Here is a 24140-nt window from a genome sequence, read left to right as displayed (position 1 = left end):
CTTGCCCCCCTTCCACTTCCACGCCTGGAGGAAGATGGGAACTGGGAATTCACTCTTCCCTCAGCTGTGCTCAGTTCCCGTGTGTCTTTCAGAGTGAGCGTCTCATGGCAACGAGGATCTTCTTGGAGTTTGCATCTCTCTCCTCTTTATGTAATGTTAAAAAACCCTGTAAATTGTCTGACACTGGAAATTGCTGGATATAGTGAACACACATTCCTATACAGGGTGTCGACACTGACCCCCAAATCTGTTCTCCTGTGGGTGATCCGAGGGTTTTTTGACTACGCCCAGCCATGTGGTGTGCACTGACCTCAGGACAAGCCCCAGCAGGAGGGTCTATCAATCACTGCTGTAATTTTTTCTCCGCCTGAGGAACAGCGTTTGCACTATGCTGTCTGAAACTGTGACTGAATATCTGCAGCGAAGCCACACATTCACCCCTTTATCCCTTTGGTTCTTTTTCAGGCTTATTTTCCGAGGCAGCGAAGGCTCAAGTGAGAGGTTCTGTAATGGAACAGCTTCCGACAGAGAAGAAAATTCCATGACCCACAAGCCGCTGGTTTTTTACATGAAGCAGGCCTTGGGGCAGAGGTTTGAGGAGATGTTTTTATTTTTCAAACGGCACATCTGTAAAGAATGCCCTTTACATATGTTCTAAAGAAAAGTGTACAAGTGTTAGATGATTAAAGTGTCTCTGAAAAAGGGACTTCACACCATGCCTGGGGCTGGTCCCTCTCTGCCTGTGACCCCTGCTCTGTCACCCAGCTGGTCAGGTATGATGGGACGTGCCGCCTGTGTCCCTAACGTCCTCCTGTTTCAGGAGCCGACGAGGTTCTCCCCTTTTGGCTGACGCAGACTACAGGACTCCTGGATTCCTGGAAAACAGACGGCAGGCGAGGAAGCAGTGGCGGCTCTTGGTGGCCCTGCCCTGTGCTGGCGAGGCCGTGTCTAGATGGGGTGGAGTCCCCAGGTGGTTTAATTCTCCCAATAGTCCCATTTCGGCTGATGCCCTGAATCTCTGAAAGTGAGCCCAATACTGCCCACTGCCCATCTGTGGTTATAACCACGGCTGGAGGCCTCACGCCGGCCCATTCTACAGATCAAGAATCCCGGAAATGACGTGATTTACCCTCAACACCATTTCACTAGGTCAAAAGAACTCAGCCACAAGCCGGGAGCCTAAAGCTTTAACTACTGACGACACCTCTGCCTTAAATTCAACGCCTCTGACAGCTACCTGTTGACTGAATCAGGCCTGCACATGGGTTTGGTTTGGCTCACTGTGCTTTTTTTTTCTTCTTAATTTCTTTTTACAGCTTTATTGAGGTGTATTTCCTATACCATAAACTTCACCGTGTTTTTTAAACTATGACTTAGTTCACAACACTGATGTACCGGAAGATTTTTCAAGACTCCTGGCTTCCTGGGCTGACGGGGTCATCCCAGACCTCACTACCCCAGTGTCCCCACTGAAGCTGTGTGGCCACTTATGGCTGCAGTGACCATTTATGATCCTGAATGGGACCTTCTCACACCCAGCCCACTCTGCTCATTTATGTCACTTCCTGGCCCCGTGCCATCTGGAGTCTCAAGATTCACTTAAACACTTACTCTGAATTATACTTCTGTAGGCTAAAGTGGCTGGTGAGTCCGGTGCTTCAGCAAAAAAAGACTCTCCTTTGTCGCAACTCTTACCTTAAAGAAACAAAAGAAAGAAAATCCATGAAGAAAGCACAGCGGTGATGTGAACCTGGGGCTCTTTCTGTGCCCGTGACACTGAAGATCGAGCCCACCTCACTTGTAATGAAGATCAAAGCTGAGACAGAGTGTCGGGGTCTCGAGGACCTCGCCTTCCCTGCCTCCATCCAGCAGGGACCCTGGCTAGCGTTTCCTTGCAGCTCTGACCCGTACCTGGCCGATGGTGCTTAGTGTGTGTGCCTGCGAGTCATCTGGGTCATGTGCAGCAAATGCAGGTTCCGGGGCCCCCATTATGATCAGATACAGCAGCTCCTAGGCAGGCCCAGGAACCTGCATTTAAAAGACCAATTCGTTCTTTCAGTAAAAAGATAATAAAGGCACACAGTAAGAGTATGGAATACAAAAGGTTATACCACAAAGAATGAGTTCAAAGGAGGCTACCAGTGTTTCAAGTATCCTTCTAGAAATATATGTATATAAACGTGGCATATATATACATATACACACTCATGTATTTTAAAAAAATGCTTGGGAGTGTATGACACACATATTCTGCCCATTGCTTTCTCCATGTGTACTTTATCTTGAAGGTCACTCCAGGTTGGCATCAGTCCACCTGCTCTGTGTGCTGCAGCGCCTCCTCGGGACACACAGGTGGTCTCGCATCCAGGTGAGCACGGGGCGGGACCTTGGGCAGGCAGCATGCTCCCCTCCCGTCTGGTCCTGGGTAGACCCCGCTGCCAGCTCCTCTGCCCCCGCCCCCCCTGCTGGAGAAGCAGGGTCAGTGGTTCCACGACCCACAGCCGCTCCCCAGCCTCCTGGGGGGATCCTGGCCAGGCCAACCGTGGAGCAGTTGTCGCCTCAGCTCCCCAGCACGTTGCCCGGTGGGACAGGGACACACGAGACGGGGGGCAGAGTGGGCCCCCACGTGGCCCGGGCACCGTGAACTGTGGCGGAAGCAGCTAGGGTAGCCTCCGAGTTCACGGCCGCTGGACCGGGTCTGGGAAGTCACAGGTCCCACAACAGGCTCGTGGGGCCACTTCTGATTCTCACCCCGCGTCCTCTCACTCCTCGTCCTCCCTTCCCCTGAGGACCTGCCTGTCCCCTTACAGATGTGCTCTGGTCGGTTCCCCATCTCCACAAACCTCCCCCTCTCCTGCCTGTCGCCTGCAGGCGGCACCCCTTGGGCACTGCCCTGTCCAAGGCTCCCCTCGTGGCCCTCCTTCCATCCACGCAGCCCCCCGCAGTGGCTCCATCACCGTCGCCACCTCGCAGGTGCGGCCTGAGGCCCAGCGCCTGGCAAGGACCCGCCGGAGCCCGCAGCCAGCGCTGGGGCGGTGCGGATCCAGGCCAGGGCGCCCGGCCCCAGAGGTGCTTCCGCGTGACCCTCAGGCGTGCGGGGCTGGGGAGGCCAAGCATCACGGCGCAGAGCCCGGCCGCTCCTCTGCCGCACGTTCCCACAGGGGCTGAGCGCGTCCTTCACGGCCTCGTCTGCTCCTGGTAACGCGGCTGTTCCCTCACCGGACAAAAGCGGCTCCGGAAGGTCACAGTGACCTCCCTTGGCCCTGCCCGCCTCGCTGCAGCGCGTCACGGCATTAACCGCCTGTCCTTCCCGGCGCTGGCCCAGCTCTCTGCAGCTACAACCGGAGGTGAGGTCCGGGGACATGTACCTTGTCACACAGGACCGTGCCCGCTACACGGCACTGAATCGGCGGCTGCACCGGGCCCCCTCCTGTGAGCTGCCCTGAGGACTAGGGCGGCAGCGCAGCCGGGAGCGGGTGGCGGTGACTGCTCAGGCTGCCACGGCTCACCGTCCCCCACGGGGTCACGTGGGCCGCCCGCCTCCGGAGGCCTTTGAGGGGAGGCACCTGCTCCTACGGCCCAGAGGGAAGCTCTGGTCAACGCGAGGACAGTTTGCAGCGCCGGGGAAGGCTGGAAAAGCAGCCGAGTCCTCTGTTTCTCGGGGAAACCACATACCAGGAGCGCTGCTGGGCGTGGAAACGGGCGAGGTGCGGTCTCAGGAGCTGCCCTCGGGTCCCCAGGCTTCTCTGGGGCTCTTCCCGTCCACCTCCTCAGGGCAGGCCTCCAAGCTGCGCTCTCGGCCCCGCCTCTCTGCACCTCCCACCCCGTCGCGGGCGCGTCCCCCTCCAGCCCTGACCCCTCTCCCCGCCCGCTGACAAAGCCAAGGCCTCGGCCGCCTCCACACAGCACCAGGAGGGAGCCGCCGGTCCCTGGATGGCGCCTCCTGCGCTCGCCGGTTCCGGGTGCTGTCCCCGTCTCCCCGTGGCTCACACTGGGCAGCACGGACGTGCGTGACACCTCTCAGATCCTGGCACTTCCCCTCTGTGTGTCCCCCTCTCCCTGGCAACGCCCAGGCCCCAGTCCAGCCCCAACCACCTCCCGGTTCTCCTGCCAGCGCAGCCGCCGCGGCCTCGGCCTCTAAGCGCACACGGCGCCCACGCTCCCAAGGCTCTCACTTCCGAACAACTGGGGCCCGAGCCCCGTCAGTCTGTCGGCTTCCCTCAGGCCCGGGCACCCCTGCGTAACCTAACTGTCCCACTTCCTCGTGGGGGGGGGTCACACCTGACTTCAGCAAGGTCAGCTCCTGCTACCGTGGGGAAGCAAATCTGGCGGCGGCCGTCCTCGCCGCCCCACCCAGCGAGCCGACGCCCCGGGGTGAGTCTGGGGTGGAGGTGGGGTCCGGGCGCGAGGAGGGCTGCGCCGCGCTTCCCTGTGGACGGGACATGCGGGGCACCTTCCTCGGGAGTTTTCAAGGCTAATTCTGTACCTGACTTTCAGTCAGAACCTAATTCCTGGGTAAGAGAAGACTCGAAGGCACGCCCCTTGCCGCCTCCCCAGGTTACGCTGGCCTGGCCCCTCCCCTCAGTGACTTTCTTTCCTCCCGCCCCCTGCTCTCTTCTCCTCTTCCAGGCCCCTCCCGCCCCCCCAAAGTTCCCCTGCTCCCTCGGCCACAGGCCGCCACGGGTCTCACTGCTCCTCTCGGTTGGAGGGCGTGCAGGCTCCGGGGACTCACCCACCTATGCGTGGATCCAGAGGCACTTTGCCGAGAAGCGGGACCTTCAGGTCCTGGCACATGACCTCCGCACCCCCAGTCGTCGGCGGGAATATCTGAGACTCCTTCTGGGAGGCAAATTAAAGGGGGAGGAATCCTGATTTCGTTTCAGAATCATACGAATGGACCACATTTTAAAGCAACTTTAAAAAATGGCTATTTTGAATGTGAAAAGAATTTTCATTAAATCAGCAACAGAGGGTTTTAACTGATTCCACTTCCCGAAACGATGGGGAAAACAGAAACGGGTTTCCCAGAGATCCACCCCTACGACTTCCTCAGGCAGGAGGACGGGACCTGGTTGGACGTGCTCTCACCTGGCACTTGGGGCAGGTGAAGCCGCTCATGTTCTCCACCACCCCGATGATGGGCAGCTTCACCTTGTGGCAGAAGTTGATCTCTTTCCGGACGTCCTGGAGCGACACCTCCTGCCAAGGTTCAAGAAGTCCAGTTACGTCAAAGTCAAAGCATAAAAAGAGAACATCCGCATGGTGGAGGGATGGCTGCAGGGCCGTGGCATCACCACCGTGAAGCGTTAGAGACTGTGCTCTGTGTTCCGTATTTGCTTCATGCCGACCACGTGTGAGCCCTGTTCCAGGTGCTACTTACTTCCCACAAAGCTCAAAGGATAAACCTGAACAGGCCAATGTCCAATGTACAACGAATCTACAGGAAAGTGACCCTTTAACACACCTCCGTGTTCCACTTTCCCGTCAGTGTACTAGGCTGAGCCCGAGTGGGCACAGCTTTCCAGGTCAGGGGCAGCCTGTGGGCTCGTCCGGCTGCCTAGTTTCATATATAAAGTTCTTCTGGAACACAGCCCGGCCCACTCTTCTGCACAGTATCTCGGGCCGCTTTCGCCCCACAATGGTACAGCTGAAGGGCCATGACAGAGACCGTGTGACCCGAAAAGCCTGAAACAGTTACTCTCCAGTCCTTCACAGAAAAAGTACACCAACCTCTGATCCTGGGTATCGTGAACCCAAACAACTTTATGCACAAAAAGAAAATAAGGACTATTACCAGGTCTGGATCCCTTCAGATTCACTTCTGGACTCTGAATGTGTATCTTACAGCGTGAGGACTGTGGATAATCCAGGCTTAGTACCCACCCCAGTCCCCCATTTAATTTTATTGCAGACACGTGTCCAAGGGTCATGTGCTGTCAAATACGGCTACTCCTTAACATCTGTGGCTTTAACGGTCACAGGCCTCCAAAGGGTCCTGGCTTTGAGTCCTCTATTCTCCTGAGGCCCACGTTTGGCCCTCGAGCCCTTTGAGGCTGGGGTACAGACAGAAGGGCATTTAGCTAGAAAGTAAACTGGCTGTTACTAAGCGTCTCACCTCAGTGCAGCCGTGGTTCTCTCCCTGGTATCCTCTACAAGCCCTGCTTTGTCAAAAATGACCCCCAGAAACTAACACACCACTGTAAAGCAATTATACTCCAATAAAGATGTTAAAATAAATAAACTAATTTTTAAAAAATGCAGTTCTCACAAGAAAAAAAAAAAAAAGAAATTAAAAAAAAGAAAAATGACCCCTAAAGAAAGGCAGCTGCTGGATGTGCAGGGCTCCGAGAAAGTGGGCGTCCCCAGCCTGAAGCCACGTTTTCTAGAGAAGTTACATACAGAGGTGCACAAACACGAGGCGTCCCCCCCAGGCTTCCTGGAGAAGGGCCGGCATCTGCTCGGTCCACTCCCCTCCTCCTGAACCCAAGCGGACTCTCTTTCCTTCACAGTAAATATGGTATCGGAGAGGCCATCCTTGTGTCAACTCGATTGTTGCTGTTGCTTTAGACTTGACTTTTAGAGCGGTTTTAGCTTCATAGAAAGCACAGAGTTCCCATGTGCCCCTGCCCCACGTGGAAAGCCCCGCCCACCGTCAGCACCCGCATCAGAGCGGACGTCCCCACGCCACTGTTCTCATGGGTCATTTCTTGGGGACCTACTCTTGAGAGCACTGCTGGTCTAAGGGTGGGCCCCAGCCTCTCTTTAAAAATTCAGTAGGAAACATCCCTAACGACAAATTCGTCTTCTCTCCAGCGCCATCCTCGGGCCAGGCGCCCCTCACCCAGGCCCACCCCCGCCCCCGCCACCTAATGCCTCCCTGTCCGCGGACAATAGCTGGACCGAAGGTCAACGTAAGGCTTCTGCGGATCCCAGTCAGGGTGTGCTGCAGAGCCCAGGGTCTCGGGCTGTCGGAGAAAGAGGCCCTCCGGGTGGGGGGCCCTGGCTCACCTGCGGCGTGGTGATGATCACCGCCCCATCGATGTGCGCTGCGGCCAGGTACTGCACGGCCGACAGGTGTTCATCCGACGTCCCGGGCGGGGTGTCCACGACGAGGTAGTCCACCTCGCCCCAGTCGACGTCTCGGAGGAACTGCTTGATCATGCCTGCAAGGAGGAGCCGCGGGGATGCCTCCTCGCTCCCGTCCTTCTGACTCTCTTTACAGAGCACAGCTCGTGACCTTTACGTACGGATCACCTGTGCTCTCAATCAGTGGTGTTTGGCAACGTCTGGGGACACGTCTGCTTGTCAATGACTAGGGTGGGAGTTCTACTTGCCTCTGGCGCACAGACGCCAGGGTACTACTGCTAACCCCCTGTGATGCGGAGGACAGCCCACCCTCCCCAAACAAGGAATTATCTGGCTCAGAACGCCAACAGCACCGAGGCTGAGGAACCTTGCCCAGATGGGCACTTTCCCATCATTACCTGCAGCCTCAGTGCCTAGTCAACCTGCTACTGATTTGACCTCACATACTTCTCTCTTTGACACAAATAAGAACACAGACCACCTTAGGAATAATTTCAGGGTTAGGTAGATTTTCAGGAGAGAAAAACCCCCAATAGATTTTTAAAATTATAACATTTCGTTAAATAAAATTGGTATTTCTATTGGCTCTCTTCAACCAGTGAAGAGGCAACCAGATGCATAAAAATAATACTCTATGAAGCCCAGCAGGATGAGCCTGAGGCCATCCTGACAGAACAGGATGCAATTCTGCCCTTGGAAGGACGTGATAAGAGACAGAAAGCAGAGTGGCAAACCATTTTTCTTTGGTCCCCTCCAGATAACGGCATCATCGGGGCTGCTGAGCAAGAAACCCACGGACATCACCCCCAAGTTGTCTTCCAGGAACTAGAAAGGATGATGCAAGAAACATTTTACTTAAAACCACAGTGCAAGGCACTTCCCTATGTCTTTTGTCTGAGCTCTGGCTGAAAAAATTGGGGGGACAAAATTACTATGTGATCTGTGAGTATATTCACTCTTTGAATCCTTAAATCTTTTCTTTTTTTCGAAAAAAATCATTAAAAAAAAAGGTTACTTGGGGCTTCCCTGGTGGCGCAGTGGTTGAGAATCTGCCTGCCAATGCAGGGGACACGGGTTCAAGCCCTGGTCTGGGAAGATCCCACATGCCGCGGAGCAACTAAGCCCGTGTGCCACAACTACTGAGCCTGCGCATCTGGAGCCTGTGCTCCGCAACAAGAGAGGCTGCGATAGTGAGAGGCCCGCGCACCGTGATGAAGAGTGGCCCCCGCTTGCCGCAACTAGAGAAAGCCCTTGCACAGAAACGAAGACCCAACACAGCCAAAAATAAATAAATAAATAAATAAATAAATAAATAAATAAATAAATAAAAGGTTACCATATTGGGGGGATTGAAAGAGTCACCATACGGCCCTATGCAGCAATGACAGCGAACTCAGCTGAAATAAACAAACCTCGTCTCCTTTACTATCTTAACCTGGGTTGGCAAACTATGGCCCCACTTCTGGTTTTGCATAAAATGTTACTGGAAAACGGCCACGGTCATTCATTTGCTTATCACTACTTTCCAGCTATGACAGTGGCAACTGTATGGCCCACAAACTAGAAATATTTATTCTCTGAGCCTTTACAGAAAAAGTGTGCCAATCCCAGGTTGGAACTGGATTCCCTGTGCCTAGGAAAGTGCCTCAATAAATATCTGTTGACGATAAACAGTTACAACCCTTTATGTACACATATGACAAGAGACCCTGAAGAAAAGGGGGTTAGCACTCACCACTGGAGACCAGCCCGAGCCACTCTGGTGAACCTGCAGGAACAGAAGCCCATACTTATTTGTGAGAAATTATACACCCTGGTCACGCTTCTCTTGCAGACAAAGTTTACGCAGTAAGAAGGCAGTTTTATAAATTACAATTCATTGTCTTAAATGCTACCACTAAATTCTTAATAGGGAGTGAACAGAGCGGGGTCAGAGGCTGGGTTATGGATGATAGAATTCATTTGCTCTTTCCCTCCCAGGTTGGGTTATTTGGAAACTGCTTAGATATCTGGTCAGGGGACCGATGTTACTGGAGTCCAAATATAATTTGGGATATTTTAGAAGTGTGACAGAAATCAGTTGGGGGTTGCTGAGAAGATGCAGGTAACTGTGGAGCAGCGAGGCGGTCTCTGTACAAGTCCAGGAGTGGAGGGATGACCTTTGGTGAAACAGTAGACACAGAACCCTCCCCTCAGTGGCGTGAACTTCGGGGCTGAGCTGCTGCCCCCAGGGGACAACGATGGGGAAGCGGTGTCGTGTCGGCGGGAAGCTCGGGCTACTTCAAGACCCAGACCCTTTCCTCGCAGTAGGTGTTCACTAACTGCCAGGGCTCAAGTCCGCATCGACGCTTTACTGTGAAACGGGAACTTACGCAACTTCCAACCACACATCAATCTTAGATTTACGCTTCAAGTAACGTTGGACCCAAAACAGAAAGCCCATTTTTCCTGATGAATTCTTACTTTTTTAAACAGTCTTTTGAGATATAATTCACATACCACACAACTCACCCATTTAAAGCGTACAATTAAATGGCTTCAGGATATTCACAGAATTGTACCTCCATCACCACAATCAACGTTAGAACACTTTCGTTACTCTTAGAAGATACCCTGCACCCGTTAAGTGTCACCCCCGACCCCCACACTTCCCCCCAGTCCTAGCTGACCACGGATCTACTGTGTCTACAGATGTGCCTGCTGCCGACATTTCACAGAACTGCAATCAGATAACATGGGGTCCTTTGTCACCGGCTTTGAAGTCATACTTAAAAAAAAAAACCCATTGATTCCTATTAATACTAATTCTCTAAGTCACTGGTTTTGAAAGAGGGGTAAACACGATGATCCAATAGCACAGGAGGAGAAAATAGTAGAACTGCTGTTTTATCTCACCATTTAAAATTTTCAATTTTTGTAACTACTTGTGTCCTGGCCCAGTGAGTAGTACATGCATGTGACTGACGGTAATGGACCCCCGTGCTGGGGGGCATGTGCTCCAGAGCTTGCTGCTTACCGGTACGTGGTCAGAGCTGTGATTCCTGCTGCTTCCCAGCATGGCAGAAGCAAGTCCCAAGCCCTGAGCAGAGTCCCCAGGGACTGGCTCCATCTGCCTCTGGCTACTCTCTGCCGCCCTGTCACTCTGCCCCATCCCCGTGGGCCACTTTGCAGAGGACACGAGGACACCCCTGCATCCGGGCTCCTGCATGTGCTCCCCATCCCAGCGCACCCTTCTCTTGGGTTCTCTGAGCAGGGCGCCCTTGACCACCCCCTCCCAAAGAGCAGCTCCCCTGGCCGCCCTGCCCTGCCATGTCTGTCCCCTTACCCTGCTTAGTGTCCTATTATCACCTGCCCCTCCCACAAAGGTGGGGTCTTTATCTGCCTTGTTCGCCTCTGAACCCCAGCACCTGGCGCTTCAGTAAAGAATGTACTGATCCCAACAGCCCAGGAAAAGCCTAGTCCTCCAGCCCGGCTTCAATGCACCCCCCAGGGGAACCCTTTCTTGGATGGCTCTGTGCCACCTAGAAGGGAGGGGGCAGCACCTGCTGCCCCACCCCCGCCCCCACCCGCATTCTTCGCCGGCCTCGCAGTCTCACTTCCCCTCTGGTGACCATAGGAGCAGAGATAGTCCCTTGCTTCCAGAGTACAGAACCCTAGCCAGCCCTGGTCTAGCTTTCTCAGCCAGGGCTAAGTTTCTGTGTCTGACTTCTGCATTTGACGTATTGTTTCCCTTCCCCTCTAAGAAGGCATCGAAACTAACAATTCTCAGAAGGTTTGGATGAACTTAAATATAATCCACACCGCCCCCAAACTCACGGCTGTTGTTAAAAGCAGACAGGCGGTCTAGTGAACATTTACCTGATCTCGTCACTTCCAGGTAAAAATGCATGGGCTCCGCTGACCCCCTGGCTTAGGTTTAGCAGCTTGGCGCTATAGTTTACCGTAAGAAAATACTTCCCTGCGTTTTGCCTTGTCACTATTACCTGTTCTCCTTCCAATCCCATGATCTTGGGAATTGACGGCCCGCATATATCAATGTCTAGAAGAGCCACCTGGGGAAAAGAGGAGACGTGATGTAAGCCGATGTACAATCCTCCAGATGTGCACAATCGGGAGGGGACGGGCTTCCAGGAAAAGGAGGGAGGGGAGAAGGTGAAGAAAAACGGTTGAACTTGGACCGAGTAGAATCTCACGAGGGAGAGTTACAACATTTATCTTCCGGGCCACAGAGACACAGACGAAACTCCTAACAAGAACCTGCAAAGTACACCAACATCCCCGTGCTCCGCCCACGCCCCTGCCGCACCCCAGCCACCCTCAGTGTGGCCTATTTTCAGGCTGAGCTTATGGTCCAGGGCATCAGGCCGCTTGAAGATTCAGGCCCAGCCACTGTTTTCGTGGCCCTTACCATGTATTGGGTGTGTGTGTGTGTGTGTGTGTGCGCGCGCGTGCGCACGCGTGTGTGTGTGTGCGCGTGCGTGTGCCTGTCTGTGTGTTAGGGGTCATTATCTCTGCTTTACAGAAGAGGAAACAGAGATTCAGAGAGGCCCACAGACTTGTTCAACGAGCAAGAAGCACAGCTGGGACATGAACTGAGGTCTCTGGACTCCAACGCCAGGGCTCTTCCCACCACCCCGGGGGCCTGGCGACGAGGGCCAGAGTGGACCCTCTAGCTGAGCTCTGACCAAGCCCCGTTTTCCTGTGATGCTGAAGGTTAATGATGGCTTAGGCTCAACTTCTAAAAAAGAAAGTGAAAATAAGGAAATCTACAGAAGTTCTTTGCTAGTGATACGTGCAGCCTTGGATGACTCCTTCTACCCCAAACGCCCTGCTTTCCCCATCTGATTCGTGAAAAGGTCTGAGACAGCCCTCAGAAACCTTCTAAAGAGCAGGGCCATGTTCATCTTTAAAGCTCTCACATCTTAGATCCAAAGTAGAGCACCTCTGGGTAACTTTGTAACTTGCCCCGAATTCGTTTCTTGCTTTCCTCTTCAATCCTCTCGACAACCTCCTATGATACTCACATGACTTCACACCAGGTCAGGAGCACCGTTCGTTCATACACTGGATAGTCGCTTGCCTCACGCGCCCTCTGCTGGACCTCAAGAAGAACGCAACAGAACAACGCTCACCCTGAAGACCCATCAGGGTGAAGACCTCATCCTGAAGACCTGACTTCCTTGGCCTTCTTGATGCTTCACGCTGATGTGTGGTTAATGATCCAGACGTTTTACATCAGAGCCTCACGACTTGGGAAATTATACCATTGCTACGACCCTAACGGAGACTTTCGTCAATAATCTCGAGTTTCTAGCCACTTGGTCTAGAAAATCTCGCTCTCTTTTGGGAACAGTTTAATCAGTTTCCTTTTGAGGCATTACACCCCCTCTTCCCCACAACCAAGTGGGTATCCTGAGTGAAATGATACAAGGAAGAGATCACATGCACTCCCTCTGCGGCGGTACCCGGAAAGGCTGTGGCACTTTCCTGCTAGCCAGCTCTCCAGTGGCGCGTCCTGCCCACTTCAGACATCCTGCTGACCCTGCCGCTACCCCCATAGCCCTCCAATTAATCCCCTTTCTGCCCCAGTTACACCAGAGAACCCCAGCTGGAAGAAACACGCCTGCATTAATCCTCACAGGGTCTGTGGAAGGTGCTAGAAGGCTGATGGGAAGAGGAGGCTTTGCCACAGCTCTCCCAGCTAGGAAGTGGTGGAGTGGGCGCTGCAGGGCTGTCAGGATCCACAGCGTTCCCTACCCAGCGCCCCACACTTCCACTTAAGAAGAGGTCACGGGAAGCGGGCTCAGTCCTAACTCCTGGCACTCTGAGGCCGTGTTGCCTCGCACAAGCTGCTTCTCCTCCCCGATGTGTCTGAGCTTCTGATCTGCAAAACCAGTGTTTCGGGAGATCATTAGGCTCCTTCCAGCCCTCGAGTCTACAAGCCGCCGAGAGGGCCTCAGACACTATAGCCTGGGCCTTTTAATGACGCAGTTTGCCTTTCAGATCGCAAGGCAGGAGGATGAGCTGGTGACTGACGGGAGCTGCTGACTCTTGCGGTGGAAAGAAGGCACGTGATACTTGGATGTCTCACGGCTCAGGTCTGCACCACAGAGGCTCCTCCTCCTCCCTTCACCCCAACCTGCACATTCCCCGGCCCACCTGTGATTAGTCAGGGGCTACCCCGCGATTCAAGGCCCTCTGCAAACCATCAGACACCCGCCAGCCCAAGTGCTATCATGGAACAGCCTTGCTCGCAGTCAATAATGAGCTGCCACCAGGCGGCAGGCAGAAAAGGACAGGGCGGTCCTCACCATCCTGCTGAATTTAGGGCAGGGAGGGGTGTGAGCTACTTGACTGTAGTCAACAAGACACTCGGTGTGTACTCTGTGCCCACGCCGGGCACCCTTTGGAGACGGTGATGTTTTCTGCCACCAGTAGGTCTGCCTGAGGGGAGACAGACTTTCTTAAGTGCTGACTTTTTTTTTTAAGCACCACTGCAAGAAAAAAATCCAGCTCACCTAGCCATGTTTCCACACAGCTGGTGAGCTTCCCTTCAGTCTACTGCAAAGTTTCAACGTGTGCGCAGTGGGACTTCAGAACGTAACAACACGGAGGCGTGATTCTATGTAAACAGCTGTCTATTCACAAGTGGTTCCTTGTAGCTGGCCTGGTTAAAGCACATTTCCAGACAGTTGTTTAAGAAGACGCCTGACAGCTTCTGAAAAAGCAAAGATTATTCTGGGCAACATGGGTCATCACAGAAACCAGATTTCTTGGCTGGCCAACTGGTCAATACAAACTTGACCCTCGGACAGCAAGAGACTGCTGACTAACAGAAATACAGATGGGCGAGTATATGTGAACCTGCTTGGCACTTGACTCTGGGTGGGCTACAAACTCATTATCACCAAAGCAGAAATAGTCTTCTCCCCTCCGTATTCTATCAGGGACATTTATTGAGCACTTCCTATGCATCAGGCATCGTGTTAAGCATTTTACAGTTACGTGCATCATCTCACTCGGTCCTGAGTCCCATTTTACAGACGAGAAAACTGAGGCAGAGAGAGTCTGATAACCTGCCCAAGGCCACAGCAGTGGTATCGGCGGCACTGGGATGTGATCGTGGGCAGACCGACTCCAGAGCCTGTGTTCTTGGCCACCACACTAGACTGCACCCACCTCCTGCCCCAAACGCTCAGCTAGACTTCTGACCCTCCCTCTTCTCCAAGAGTTGGAGGTCCTGCTGCTCCATTTGTTCCTGCCGTTGGTTCCAGCACTGCCCCAGTTGTGTCCTCGTGGCCTCTCATGGAGACAAGAGCAACACCTCCCGCTGGTTTACCGTCACCCTCTGACGACACTCGATCACACACTCGGCTGCTGCTATAGCAACCCTCAAACCATGCCTCTTTCCCGCTGGAACATCCTCCCAGGGCGTTAAAGCCTCCCAGGTCTGGCTCAGGCTGAGCCTCACCCTCGGCCCCTCTGCTGCAGCAGCAGCAGCCCTGCCTGCCCAGCCTGTCTGCCCCGGCGGTCCCAGCTCTGCGCCTCTGCCTCCACCTCCTCCCGCCACATCCCATCAGCCGCCATCAGAGTCCAAGGCCGCCTTCTCCCACGAGCCTGCCCAGCTGTCCCCTGCCAGTCACTTCTCCCTTTCCCCAGATGCCTAGAGCACATCTTGGGTGACAGATACCAGATTCCAGAGAAGCCCACGTCAGTCATGTAGGCCAACAAAAGCAGCTCCACACATCATAAAATGATCCGAAGAGAAATGAGTTATAAGCAGGATTCAGAGCCCTAGTGAGAGAAACACCAAGCTTTACAGGTCCCCTAGTCCAGCCTCTGCACTGTCCCAAGAAGGCCACGGCCTCCCCAAGGTTTCAATCCTCCCCCAAAGAAGTTCTTCCCCAGCCAGCACTAGTGCTTCTGGAGCTACAAACCAAACCAAGGGCCGGCAAACTACAACCCAGGGGCCAAACCCAGAATGCCACCTGTTTCCGTACAGCCCATAGCTAAGAATGGCTATTATGTTTTTAGAGTTGGGGGGAAAAAAAAAATCAGAAGTATACATTTATTTCACGACAGCATGAAAATTATGAAATTCAAATTATATGAAATTCAAAGTTTTATTAGAATACAGCCACACTCATTTGTTCACAGGTTGTCTACGGCTGCTTTCATGTTCAAGGGCAGAAGTGAATAGCTGCTACAGAAACTGTATAGCCTACAAAGCCTAAAATATTTACCATCTGGCTCTTTATATAAAAAGTCTGCTGACCCCTGAAGTAAACTCTACTTTCTTAACCCAATGATTTAAAAAAATATATTCCTGGAGCCTTCGGTGAGGTATCTGAGAGGCCACTGTTTATCTGTGTGTGTGTGTGCGTGTGTGTGCGTGCGTGTGTGCATGTGCGCGCGCGCACGTGCTCGAGCATACTGAGGGCAGGTCGGAATGGTGGGCTTGATCCCCCTGCCCACGGTAGCTACCTTTACTGGGTTTTTCTGTGGAGGAAATAAAGCCTTTATTTTATTAAGAACTTAGGGTGCTATCTCACACAAGTAGAAAGTATGAAATTTATCCAGTTATTAGAGTTTAAAAAAAATAACTGGCAACATGTGGCAGTTTTGAAATGTCAATATTAAATTAAACATACCTTTACACTCCCCACTAGCACTATCTTTAAAAAAAAAAATAGCCAAACAATAGTGAAAGGTCATTTGCCAGTTATAAAAGAAATGTGAACTGCAAGTTAGTTAGCCCTTGTTTATATAAAAATAAATTTCAACATTCAAAATGCACAAAGACAAAACTAATTTTCAAAAATATATCAGTGTATGGAAAGAAGGCACGCACCAAGACCAAGGAAAGAACTGGAATGGTTGGGAATGGCTTTCAACATGAACACAATAAAATTGTTTCCATGTTACACGGAACTCCTCTGCAGGCCCCAAACAGCGCTCTGACGGAAAAACAGCAGAGTTGGTGACCCACACAGAGTGTGTAGTGGGCTCTCTCACCCAGTGCACACACAGCACCAACACACAAGTCCTCACCACGGCTCTTGTTTCAGGGCTCAACGTGTTGGGCAGTGGTGTCTAAGAGACACCAATGCTTCTCTAGCAGTTCTGGCATGTACATATATATAGTTTTCAATTAGAATTTTGAACATAATTTCATTTTGGCAAAACCAAATGGTGGAACGTGTTCTGTGTTAAAAAAATAAAAATAAATAACCCCGCAGCATTCATGGTTTCATTGGGTATAAAATTGTAATCAAAGTGAATATTGGGATCATTTCCTAAGATCAGTGCAAAACCATCATGAGTCCCAATGAATAACCTGTATTTTTTAAATCACAGGTACTGCAAATTTCCATTTGATCTTTTTGGTAAAAGTAATTTTTTTCTTCCTCACCCTACCACACCTTTTATTAAAGCTGAAATCCTGAGAGCAGTACTGGGGAATTTGAGTTTTCAAGCTCCTCTGTGTACGTGGGTGTAAGTGAATGGCCGGCCTAGTGTAGGGGTTGGCAAGCGTTTTCTTCAAGGGCCAAACGGAAAGTATTTTAGGCTTTGTGGGCAAAATCAAGGATTCAGAAGTACTAATGTAACACTGTAAAAGCAACCATTTATAAATGTAAAAAACATTCATAGCTCACAGGCCATAAAAAGACAGGAGATGGGCTGGATTTGACCACAGGCTATCGTTGGTAGACCCCTGACCTAGAAAAAGGCAGAAGGGGTTCATAAAGAGAAAGAAGCCTGAACTTAACATAATAAATAATCAGCAAGCCAAGAGAAATGTACACCTGCTAGCCATGTTCATGGCTAGAGAATCCAATGAAATATTCATTTCATTGCTCGACTGCCTTGCATTTATTTCCTCGTTCTCTCTGCAGGGATCTAGATTCCAAAGAGGCCAGATAAACTGACATTAACGAATCAGCTCCCTACGAGCCGTCATGAGCCCTCAGACATGAGCCTCTCCCAGTTTTTCCTTAAGGTCCCACCTGTGTGTTTTCATCTTCTGCTAGGCCGTGGGCCAGGTGGGCACTGAATGTGCTTTTCCCAACGCCGCCTTTCCCAGACAACACCAAGATCTTGTGTTTCACGGTCTTCATTTTTTCTTTGATTTCCTCTATGGCTGCAAAGAAAGCAATTCAGATGACCAAGCCCCTGACTCAATCTTTTTTTATTTTTTTTTAAACTTTTATTGGAGTATAGTTGATTTACAATGTTGTGTTTCAGGTGTACAGCAAAGTGAATCAGTTATACATATATCCACTCTTTTTTAGATTATTTTCCCACATAGGCCATAACAGAGTATTGAGTCGAGTTCTCTGTGCTATACAGTGGGTCCTTATTAGTCATCTATTTTATATATAGTAGTGTGTATATGTCAATCCCAATCTCCCAATTTATCCCTCCCCCTCCTTTCCCCCATGGTAACCATAAGTTTGTTTTCTCTATTTCTCATTTGTGACTGACTTTATTTCTGTTTTGTAAATAAGTTCATTTGTACCATTTTTTTAGATTCTACATAGAAGTGATATCATATGATATTTGTCCCTCTCTGAATGTCACTCTTCCAATGGGCTGGAGGAAGCTAAGTCCTTGGGCTATTTCAAGGGATCGTGAGTGAAACAGCACCTCAGCAATGGTAGTAATAAGTGCTACTAAAAAACCCCAAACCAAAACCAAACAAAAAAAAACCCAAGGCTACGAGTACATCTGACATTTCCTTATTTATCGGTTTACTTGTTTGTCTCCCCTACTAGAATATAAAGTCCATGAAGGGGGGAACTCTGAAGTGTTCACACTATATTCCCAGTTCCAGAACAGAGCTTTCAATACAGCAATGATTCCCAATCTGCGGGCAAACCCCACCAGGGCACATCTGGCAATGTCTCGGGACATTTTTGGTTGTCACAGGAAGGCGTGTTGCTGACATGCAGTGGGTAGAGGTCAGGGATGCTGCTAAATGTTCAGGGTAGAGAAACAGGGCAGACATCCCCACCACAAAGAATTATCCAACCCTGAGGGTCAGTAGTGCCAAGAGTGAGAAACTGACAAACTGCAGGCACTTAGTTACCTGTCACTGATAACTATTACACATTTACTATGCTTTCAATATTTCATCCTAGTTCAAATCCCTAAAACACTGTAACTATTTTTCCCCCATTTTTGATGAGGAAACGGAGGCTCAGAGAGGTTAAGGCTTTTTAATCACCTCATCTGTCTCATTCATAGCTGTATCCCCAGCACAGAGCACTGTGCCTGCAAGAGATCAATACATACTTCTGTTGAATTAATGGGAGAATCGCTCCTCAGAAGGAAGGAAATTTTGTCCAAAGAAAACAGCTGGCGGAGCTAGGATTTAAGCCTAAGCTCCCTGACTTCAAAGTTTATACCCTATTCCCTCTGGTGCCCGCCTCCTCCCAACCACTTCCAGTTACTGTCACTCAAACCGCTGGTCCCACCCCTCACCTCCCACGACTTTCTCCCATGCCCCGCCCCTCCTGAGACCCCTTTTGACTCCACGCCAGTCACGGGTTCAGGCTCCGCCCCCACCCCGCCAATTTTCTCCTCTCCTAGCCTTTTAAAAGCCCTGCCCCTCTGGGCCCCGCTCCTGTCACTCATCCCTCAAGCCCCGCCCCTTATCCTGAAGACGACAGGACGACCCGCCTCCTCTGGGCCCCTGCCCCTCCTCCTTAAGGCCCCTATCCCAACACCATCCACACCCCGCCCACGTCCCGCCTCTTCCAGGACAGCGCTTCTCACTTCCCGTTGAAGCCTTGCCCCTTCCTCACCCGGGTCCGGAGCGGCACCAGCTCCAGAAGCGCAGAGCCCCTGGTTGGGGCACCCCTGACATGAGGCCCCTCGACCTGCTTGGGCGCTGCTGACCCCGGGACAGTCTGCGCGGAGACAAGATCACAGTTAGAGTGGCTCCTGTCCTTTCAGGCCCGCCCCCCACGCCCCCTCCGCGCGCTCACCGTGAGGCACCTCCTCCATCCCGCTGCCTTGGACGCGTACGCGGTCACCGGAAACCGCCGTTACGTATTTCCGCCTCGTGGCTCCCAATCTGACCCTCCAGCTGCGCGAAATCGTGTCTCCGAAAGAGGGCTGTGCGCACGCGCGAACCTTGTGGTGGGAGTTTCAGGCTGTTCTCTTTCTGTTCCTTTTAAAACTGAGTTGCAGATATCTATCATAAATACTTCAGCATGTATCTCCTAGGATCAAAGACTTTGTCCTACATGACTTCAATACCATTTTCATATCCGAGATTTAACATTAATGCAAAACTGTTAGCTAATATTCACTTTATATTCAGATTAAGGAAGAGCTCCCTGCTCCCCCAACGCCCCTTGATTAGATTCAAGGTTTTTAAAAATTAATTAATTAATTTTATTTTGGGCTCCTTTGGGTCTTCGTTGCTGTGCACGGGCTTTCTTTAGTTGCGGTGAGCGGGGTCTACTCTTCGTTGCGGTGCGCGGGCTTCTCATTGCAGTGGCTTCTCTTGTTGCAGAGCCTGGGCTCCAGGTGCGCGGGCTTCAGTAGTTGTGGCACATGGGCTTAGTTGCTCCGTGCCTAAACTCTGGTCCGGAAAGATCTGCCCTGGTCCGGGAAGATGTGGGATCTTCCCGGACCAGGGCTCGAACCTGTGTCCCCTGCAGTGGCAGGCAGATTCTTAACCACTGCACCACCAGGGAAGTCCCCAGGTTAAAGTTTTCAGCAGAATGCACTTACCGTTGTCACAGCAGGAAGCACGTAATGCCAGTTGGTTCCATTATTGGTGATGTGAGAGCTTGATCACTTGATAAAGATGGTGTGTGTCCTGTTTCTCTAGGGAATGGCACCATTTTCCATTTGTAATTAACACAGACTCTCTGGGGAGACACATTGAGATCATATGAATATCCTGTTCTCGATCAGCCTTCACTCAGTGGTTTTAACATCCTTCTTGCCTGGATCAGGTACATAGGTGTTCGCAAAATTGCGCTTTTTCCCAGTCCTTTATCCTTATCTCAATTAATTAATTGGCATTCCTCAGTAAATAAGTTTCCCTCCCGCCCTTTTTTTGAGAATCACTATGGACTCATGGGTTTTTAAAAAGTTCTGTATTTAATAATAAATTATCATTATTCTTTCTGATCAATTTTTCCCCAAAATGTGGCCATTGAAGGCTCATCAAGCTTCTGTGTCTTGGACATTAATCAAACCCCTTTGAGCACTTTCTTGCTTTCTGACAATAGGATGTTCCAGGCTCTCCTCCTGTTTTCTTTGCTACAGCTATATCTCCAAGGACCCCTGGTTGCTTTTCCTGGAGAATTGTCTTTAGAAACCATCCAAGATGTGGACGCTATTTGCTCATTGCTACTGGAGTATCATTGCTTACAGGTTTGGGACAAATTTTAATGAGTGAACAAACTTTCCCCAGCCTCAGGCACTAAGGATATAGAAACTCATTAAAAATAATGTATTAGTTGCCTATCCCTGCCACCAATTATAGCTAGCATTTGTGGAATGCTTACTATTCACCAGCTATTACCTGGTGCTTTTATGTGAATTACCTAATTTATGCTCTTCATCAATCCTGTCCTCTAGGTCCTACTATCTCTATTTTTGGATGAGAAAACTGCCTTTCACAATGATTAAACTACTTTCCTAAGGTCACACAGATAATAGCGAGGGAGCCAGACTGATGAACTTCGGCTGTCTGGCCCCGGAGCCTGAACTCTCATCCATAACATATGGTGCTAGCGATACCAAACTGATCTAGTTCCTGTCTTCCTGGAGCCCAACTTGGTTGGGACAACAGATGCTGAAGCACGTAATTGCGATGTGATAAGCGCTACGACAGAAGAGGATCAGAGTGATAGGGGTCAGGAAAGAATTCCGGAGTAGGAGACACCCAGATTGGGGCAGGGTAGGGTGGAGGCAAGTAGCGTTTCAAACTGAGCAAACAGCCTGAGCAAAGCCTGGAGGTCAGAGGAGTTCCCTTATGAGACAGGGAGTATTGTGATTTCTGTTTTGCAGGTCAGAAGACTGGGTCACAGAGAATGACTTGCCCAGGGTCTTAGGGCCAGTAAGTGGCAGAGCTGGGACTCCAACAAAGTCTGGTATAGGGCCTGGGCTTTTAACCACTCTGCTGTACACTGGGAGGCAGGATGCAAATTATGCTCCTTTCACTGAGGCTCAGAGAGCCTTGTCTAGGGTCTCACAGCCAGCAGGCTCCACTGAATTCTTCTGAGCACAGGCTCTTTTTCTCCCAGTCACACTGCAGAAGCCTCAGGCCAGCCCACTTCAGGTGTTCCTTCCTGATGTCCCCTAAGACATTTCCTGCACGTTCCCCCTAGCTGTTTTCAGTGGCAGGGCCACTTCAGAGCTCTTTTGTCCCTAATTGCACAGGGCTCTCCCACTCAGCACTCAGTGGGTCTTTGCTCAGTGGCAGGGAGGAAAAAGTCTACTGTTCTTCAACCTTCCCCTCTCGACTCGCTCCTCCCCACAAGGCTGTAAGAATGATGGTGAAATCAAACAAAATCAAACAAACCTCTCAACTTTGCTCCGGGTCTCTCTCCTACTCTCCCAGCCAAACTCCTGTCTCACCTGGGATGGAACTTTCCACCTGTTGTATTTGGGAGCAGAAGGGTGGGAGCCAGGTGGCAAAGCAGATTCCCAGGCCCATCTCCCTGACCTCCTGACTCAGAAACTGGAGGGCTGGGCCAGGGAATCTGTATCTTCACATTCTCACAGGATAGTAATTACATCCACTAAAGTTTGAGAACCACTTCTTACGATGAGCACTCCTCAAGACTGTTCTTGGCCCACTTTTAGTCACACTTTCCACATCCTCCCCACCATGAGCAGCATTATGTCCACGGCATCCTCCGTTATTCCATATGAAACATTCCCCAGTCTCCAGCCCCTATCTCTAAGTTCAGACACATGTATCTCAGTCGATGCTTATTGGATTTTACTGCACTGATGTCCTGTGAGCATAAAACTCATGTCCACAACTTTCTCCTCAAACCAGTTCCTGCCTCTGGAGTTCTCATCTCAGAGACTGACACCACCACTGCCGAAGAACTCAAGTCATCAATCTGAGCACCAGCCTTGCTTAGTTGTCTCCATCTCCTCTGTATCAGTTATCAATTGCTGTGTAACAAATTACCCTGATACCTAGTAGTTAAGACAACAATGGTTTATTATTTCTCATGACTCCTCTGGTTTTATCCAAGCTCACTCATGTGGCTTCATTCAGGCAGGAGTTGACTAGAAGATCTAAGATTCTCACTTGTGTCTGCCTGCATTTCCCTCCACATGACCTCTCCCCACCATGTGGCCTCTCATCATTCAGTGGTCCAGCCTGAGCACCTTTCCATTGCAGCTGGGCACGGCTGAGAACTGGCACGGGGTCACTCTCTCACATTCTGTTGGTCAGAGTAAGTCACAAGAGCAGCCCAGGTTCAAGGGGTGGGGAAACAGACACCATATCTTGATGGGTGGAGTGGCAGGCGGGTACAGACATGGGGGTAAGCTTTGGTGGCCACTGTTGGAGACATCCGCGGTATCTCCCTTTACAGCCAATCATCAAGTCCTGTAGCTTCCCCAATGGGGGCTGTGGGGGCCTGGCTGCACAAGTGGCCTGATTCTTCGCCCCCCTCTTTATCTGTGCCCTTTGCTATCTAGCTATGCAGTACATTCTGTTCTACCCTTGACTCTGGGCTCAGGCATGTGACTTATTTTGCTAATGAAATGTTAGCAAATGGGATCTAAGAAAAACCTCATAAAAGCCCTTGCCTGTTTTCACTTCCCTCTCCTGCCCCTCTGCCATGGCTGTGAGGATATCTCTGGCCTAGCCTCATCAAGGTAAGACATGGAGATGGGCCGAGCACCCCCTCCCCAGTGGTCCCAGCCAAGGCCATCCCAAACCAGTGACCCTGAGACACACAGGACCAAGAGCTGCAGACCCACAGATGACAACAGGTGTATGAGTGAGTCCAGCCGAGTCCACAAGAGCCACCCAGCCAACCCAAAGACTCATGAGCTAAATAAACACTGCTTTAAACCATTGTGTTTGGGGTGGTGATATACAAGTCCCAGGCCACAACTTCCATCATCCCTACTGCCTTGGCTCAGGCCTTTGTCCTCCTGGGCCTGCAATAGTTTCTGTATCAGGCCAGGCTATGCTGCCAGACAAACATCCCCCAGGCTGCACAAGCTCAAGGCAGCAAGGTCTACTTTTTGCTCCTGCTCATATACAGCTTCGTCGGCAGAGGCCCCTGCTCACTGTAGCTCAGGGATACAGACAGAAGCACTGTCATCTTACGTCGCAGCCATCTGAACACAGGGCTTCAAAGGTGGAGAGCGTGAATTGTACGCTGACGCTTAAATGCGTCCCCCCAGACGTGACACCTATTTGCTCACTTTCCCCTGGCGAGATTGAGTCCCATGGTCATACCCAGAGAGGCATAGGGAGTGGGCCCTGGACTGTCCCCTGTAGTTCCTCACAGGGTTTCTCTGCTCCTGACCTTTCCCCACGCAGATCACACGGTGTTGCTCTGCTGCTCTTAAACCTTCCATGGCTCCCTATGGCCCACGGGCTAACATCCAATCTTCGCATGGTTTTCAGTGGCCTCGGGGACCATCTGACCACTCCAGGCTCGTTTCTTTCTTTTCTTTTTTTTTTTTTCAAACATCTTTATTGGAGTATAATTGCTTTACAATGGTGTGCTAGTTTCTGCTGTATAACAAAGTGAATCAGCTATACATAAACATATATCCCCATCCAGGCTCCTTTCTTGCCCTGGGCCAGTGTGAAGGCTGGGCCCTAACCACTGAACAGCTGGCACGTCCCCGGGGACCCCAGCCCATTACTCTGTTGCTCACAGAGGTCCTTCTGCCAGGAATGTCCCCGCTGCCCGCCCCTCCCCCAGCCCTTGCCTGTCCGGCCATTACCCAGACCCCCGTGGGAGACCCCTGAGCACCATCTTCTCACAGATGCTGTTCCTGGCCTGTGGAAGCAACTGGTTCTCCTTTCTCGAGTACAGCGTGTT

At 51.2% G+C, this 24140-nt stretch overlaps 1 protein-coding gene across 2 annotated transcripts; it reads right to left on the bottom strand.

Annotated features, from left to right (window-relative positions):
* Positions 1-592: 592 nt before the first annotated feature.
* NUBP1 (NUBP iron-sulfur cluster assembly factor 1, cytosolic) lies at positions 593-19122 on the bottom strand. 2 transcript variants are annotated; one of them, XM_068524039.1, is made up of 11 exons: positions 19077-19122; positions 18894-18998; positions 17094-17227; positions 11070-11138; positions 8822-8854; positions 7821-7911; positions 7009-7163; positions 5089-5199; positions 4737-4839; positions 1612-1695; positions 593-875 (listed from the first exon to the last, which is right to left on the bottom strand). In XM_068524039.1, the coding sequence occupies exons 1-11, from the start codon at positions 19093-19095 to the stop codon at positions 817-819; spliced, it is 963 nt and encodes a 320-aa protein (XP_068380140.1). In that variant the 5' UTR covers positions 19096-19122; the 3' UTR covers positions 593-816. The 2 variants fall into 2 exon arrangements, with proteins under 2 accessions (XP_068380140.1, XP_068380141.1); XM_068524040.1 differs by having other exon boundaries at positions 4737-4836.
* Between the last annotated feature and the right edge of the window lie 5018 nt (positions 19123-24140).

The sequence above is a fragment of the Eschrichtius robustus genome, chromosome 16 (assembly GCF_028021215.1).
Source record: "Eschrichtius robustus isolate mEscRob2 chromosome 16, mEscRob2.pri, whole genome shotgun sequence".
NCBI classification, from domain to species: domain Eukaryota; kingdom Metazoa; phylum Chordata; class Mammalia; order Artiodactyla; family Eschrichtiidae; genus Eschrichtius; species Eschrichtius robustus.
This window is presented reverse-complemented; position numbering and strand designations above follow the sequence as displayed.

Coding starts and splice junctions, on each gene's coding strand:
- NUBP1 (XM_068524039.1), bottom strand. Junction 7,912..8,821: donor GCTCGGGCTGGTCTCCAGTG/GTGAGTGCTAAC, acceptor CATCCTTTCTAG/TTCCTGGAAGACAACTTGGG. Junction 876..1,611: donor CTACAGAAGTATAATTCAGA/GTAAGTGTTTAA, acceptor TCTGTTTTCCAG/GAATCCAGGAGTCCTGTAGT.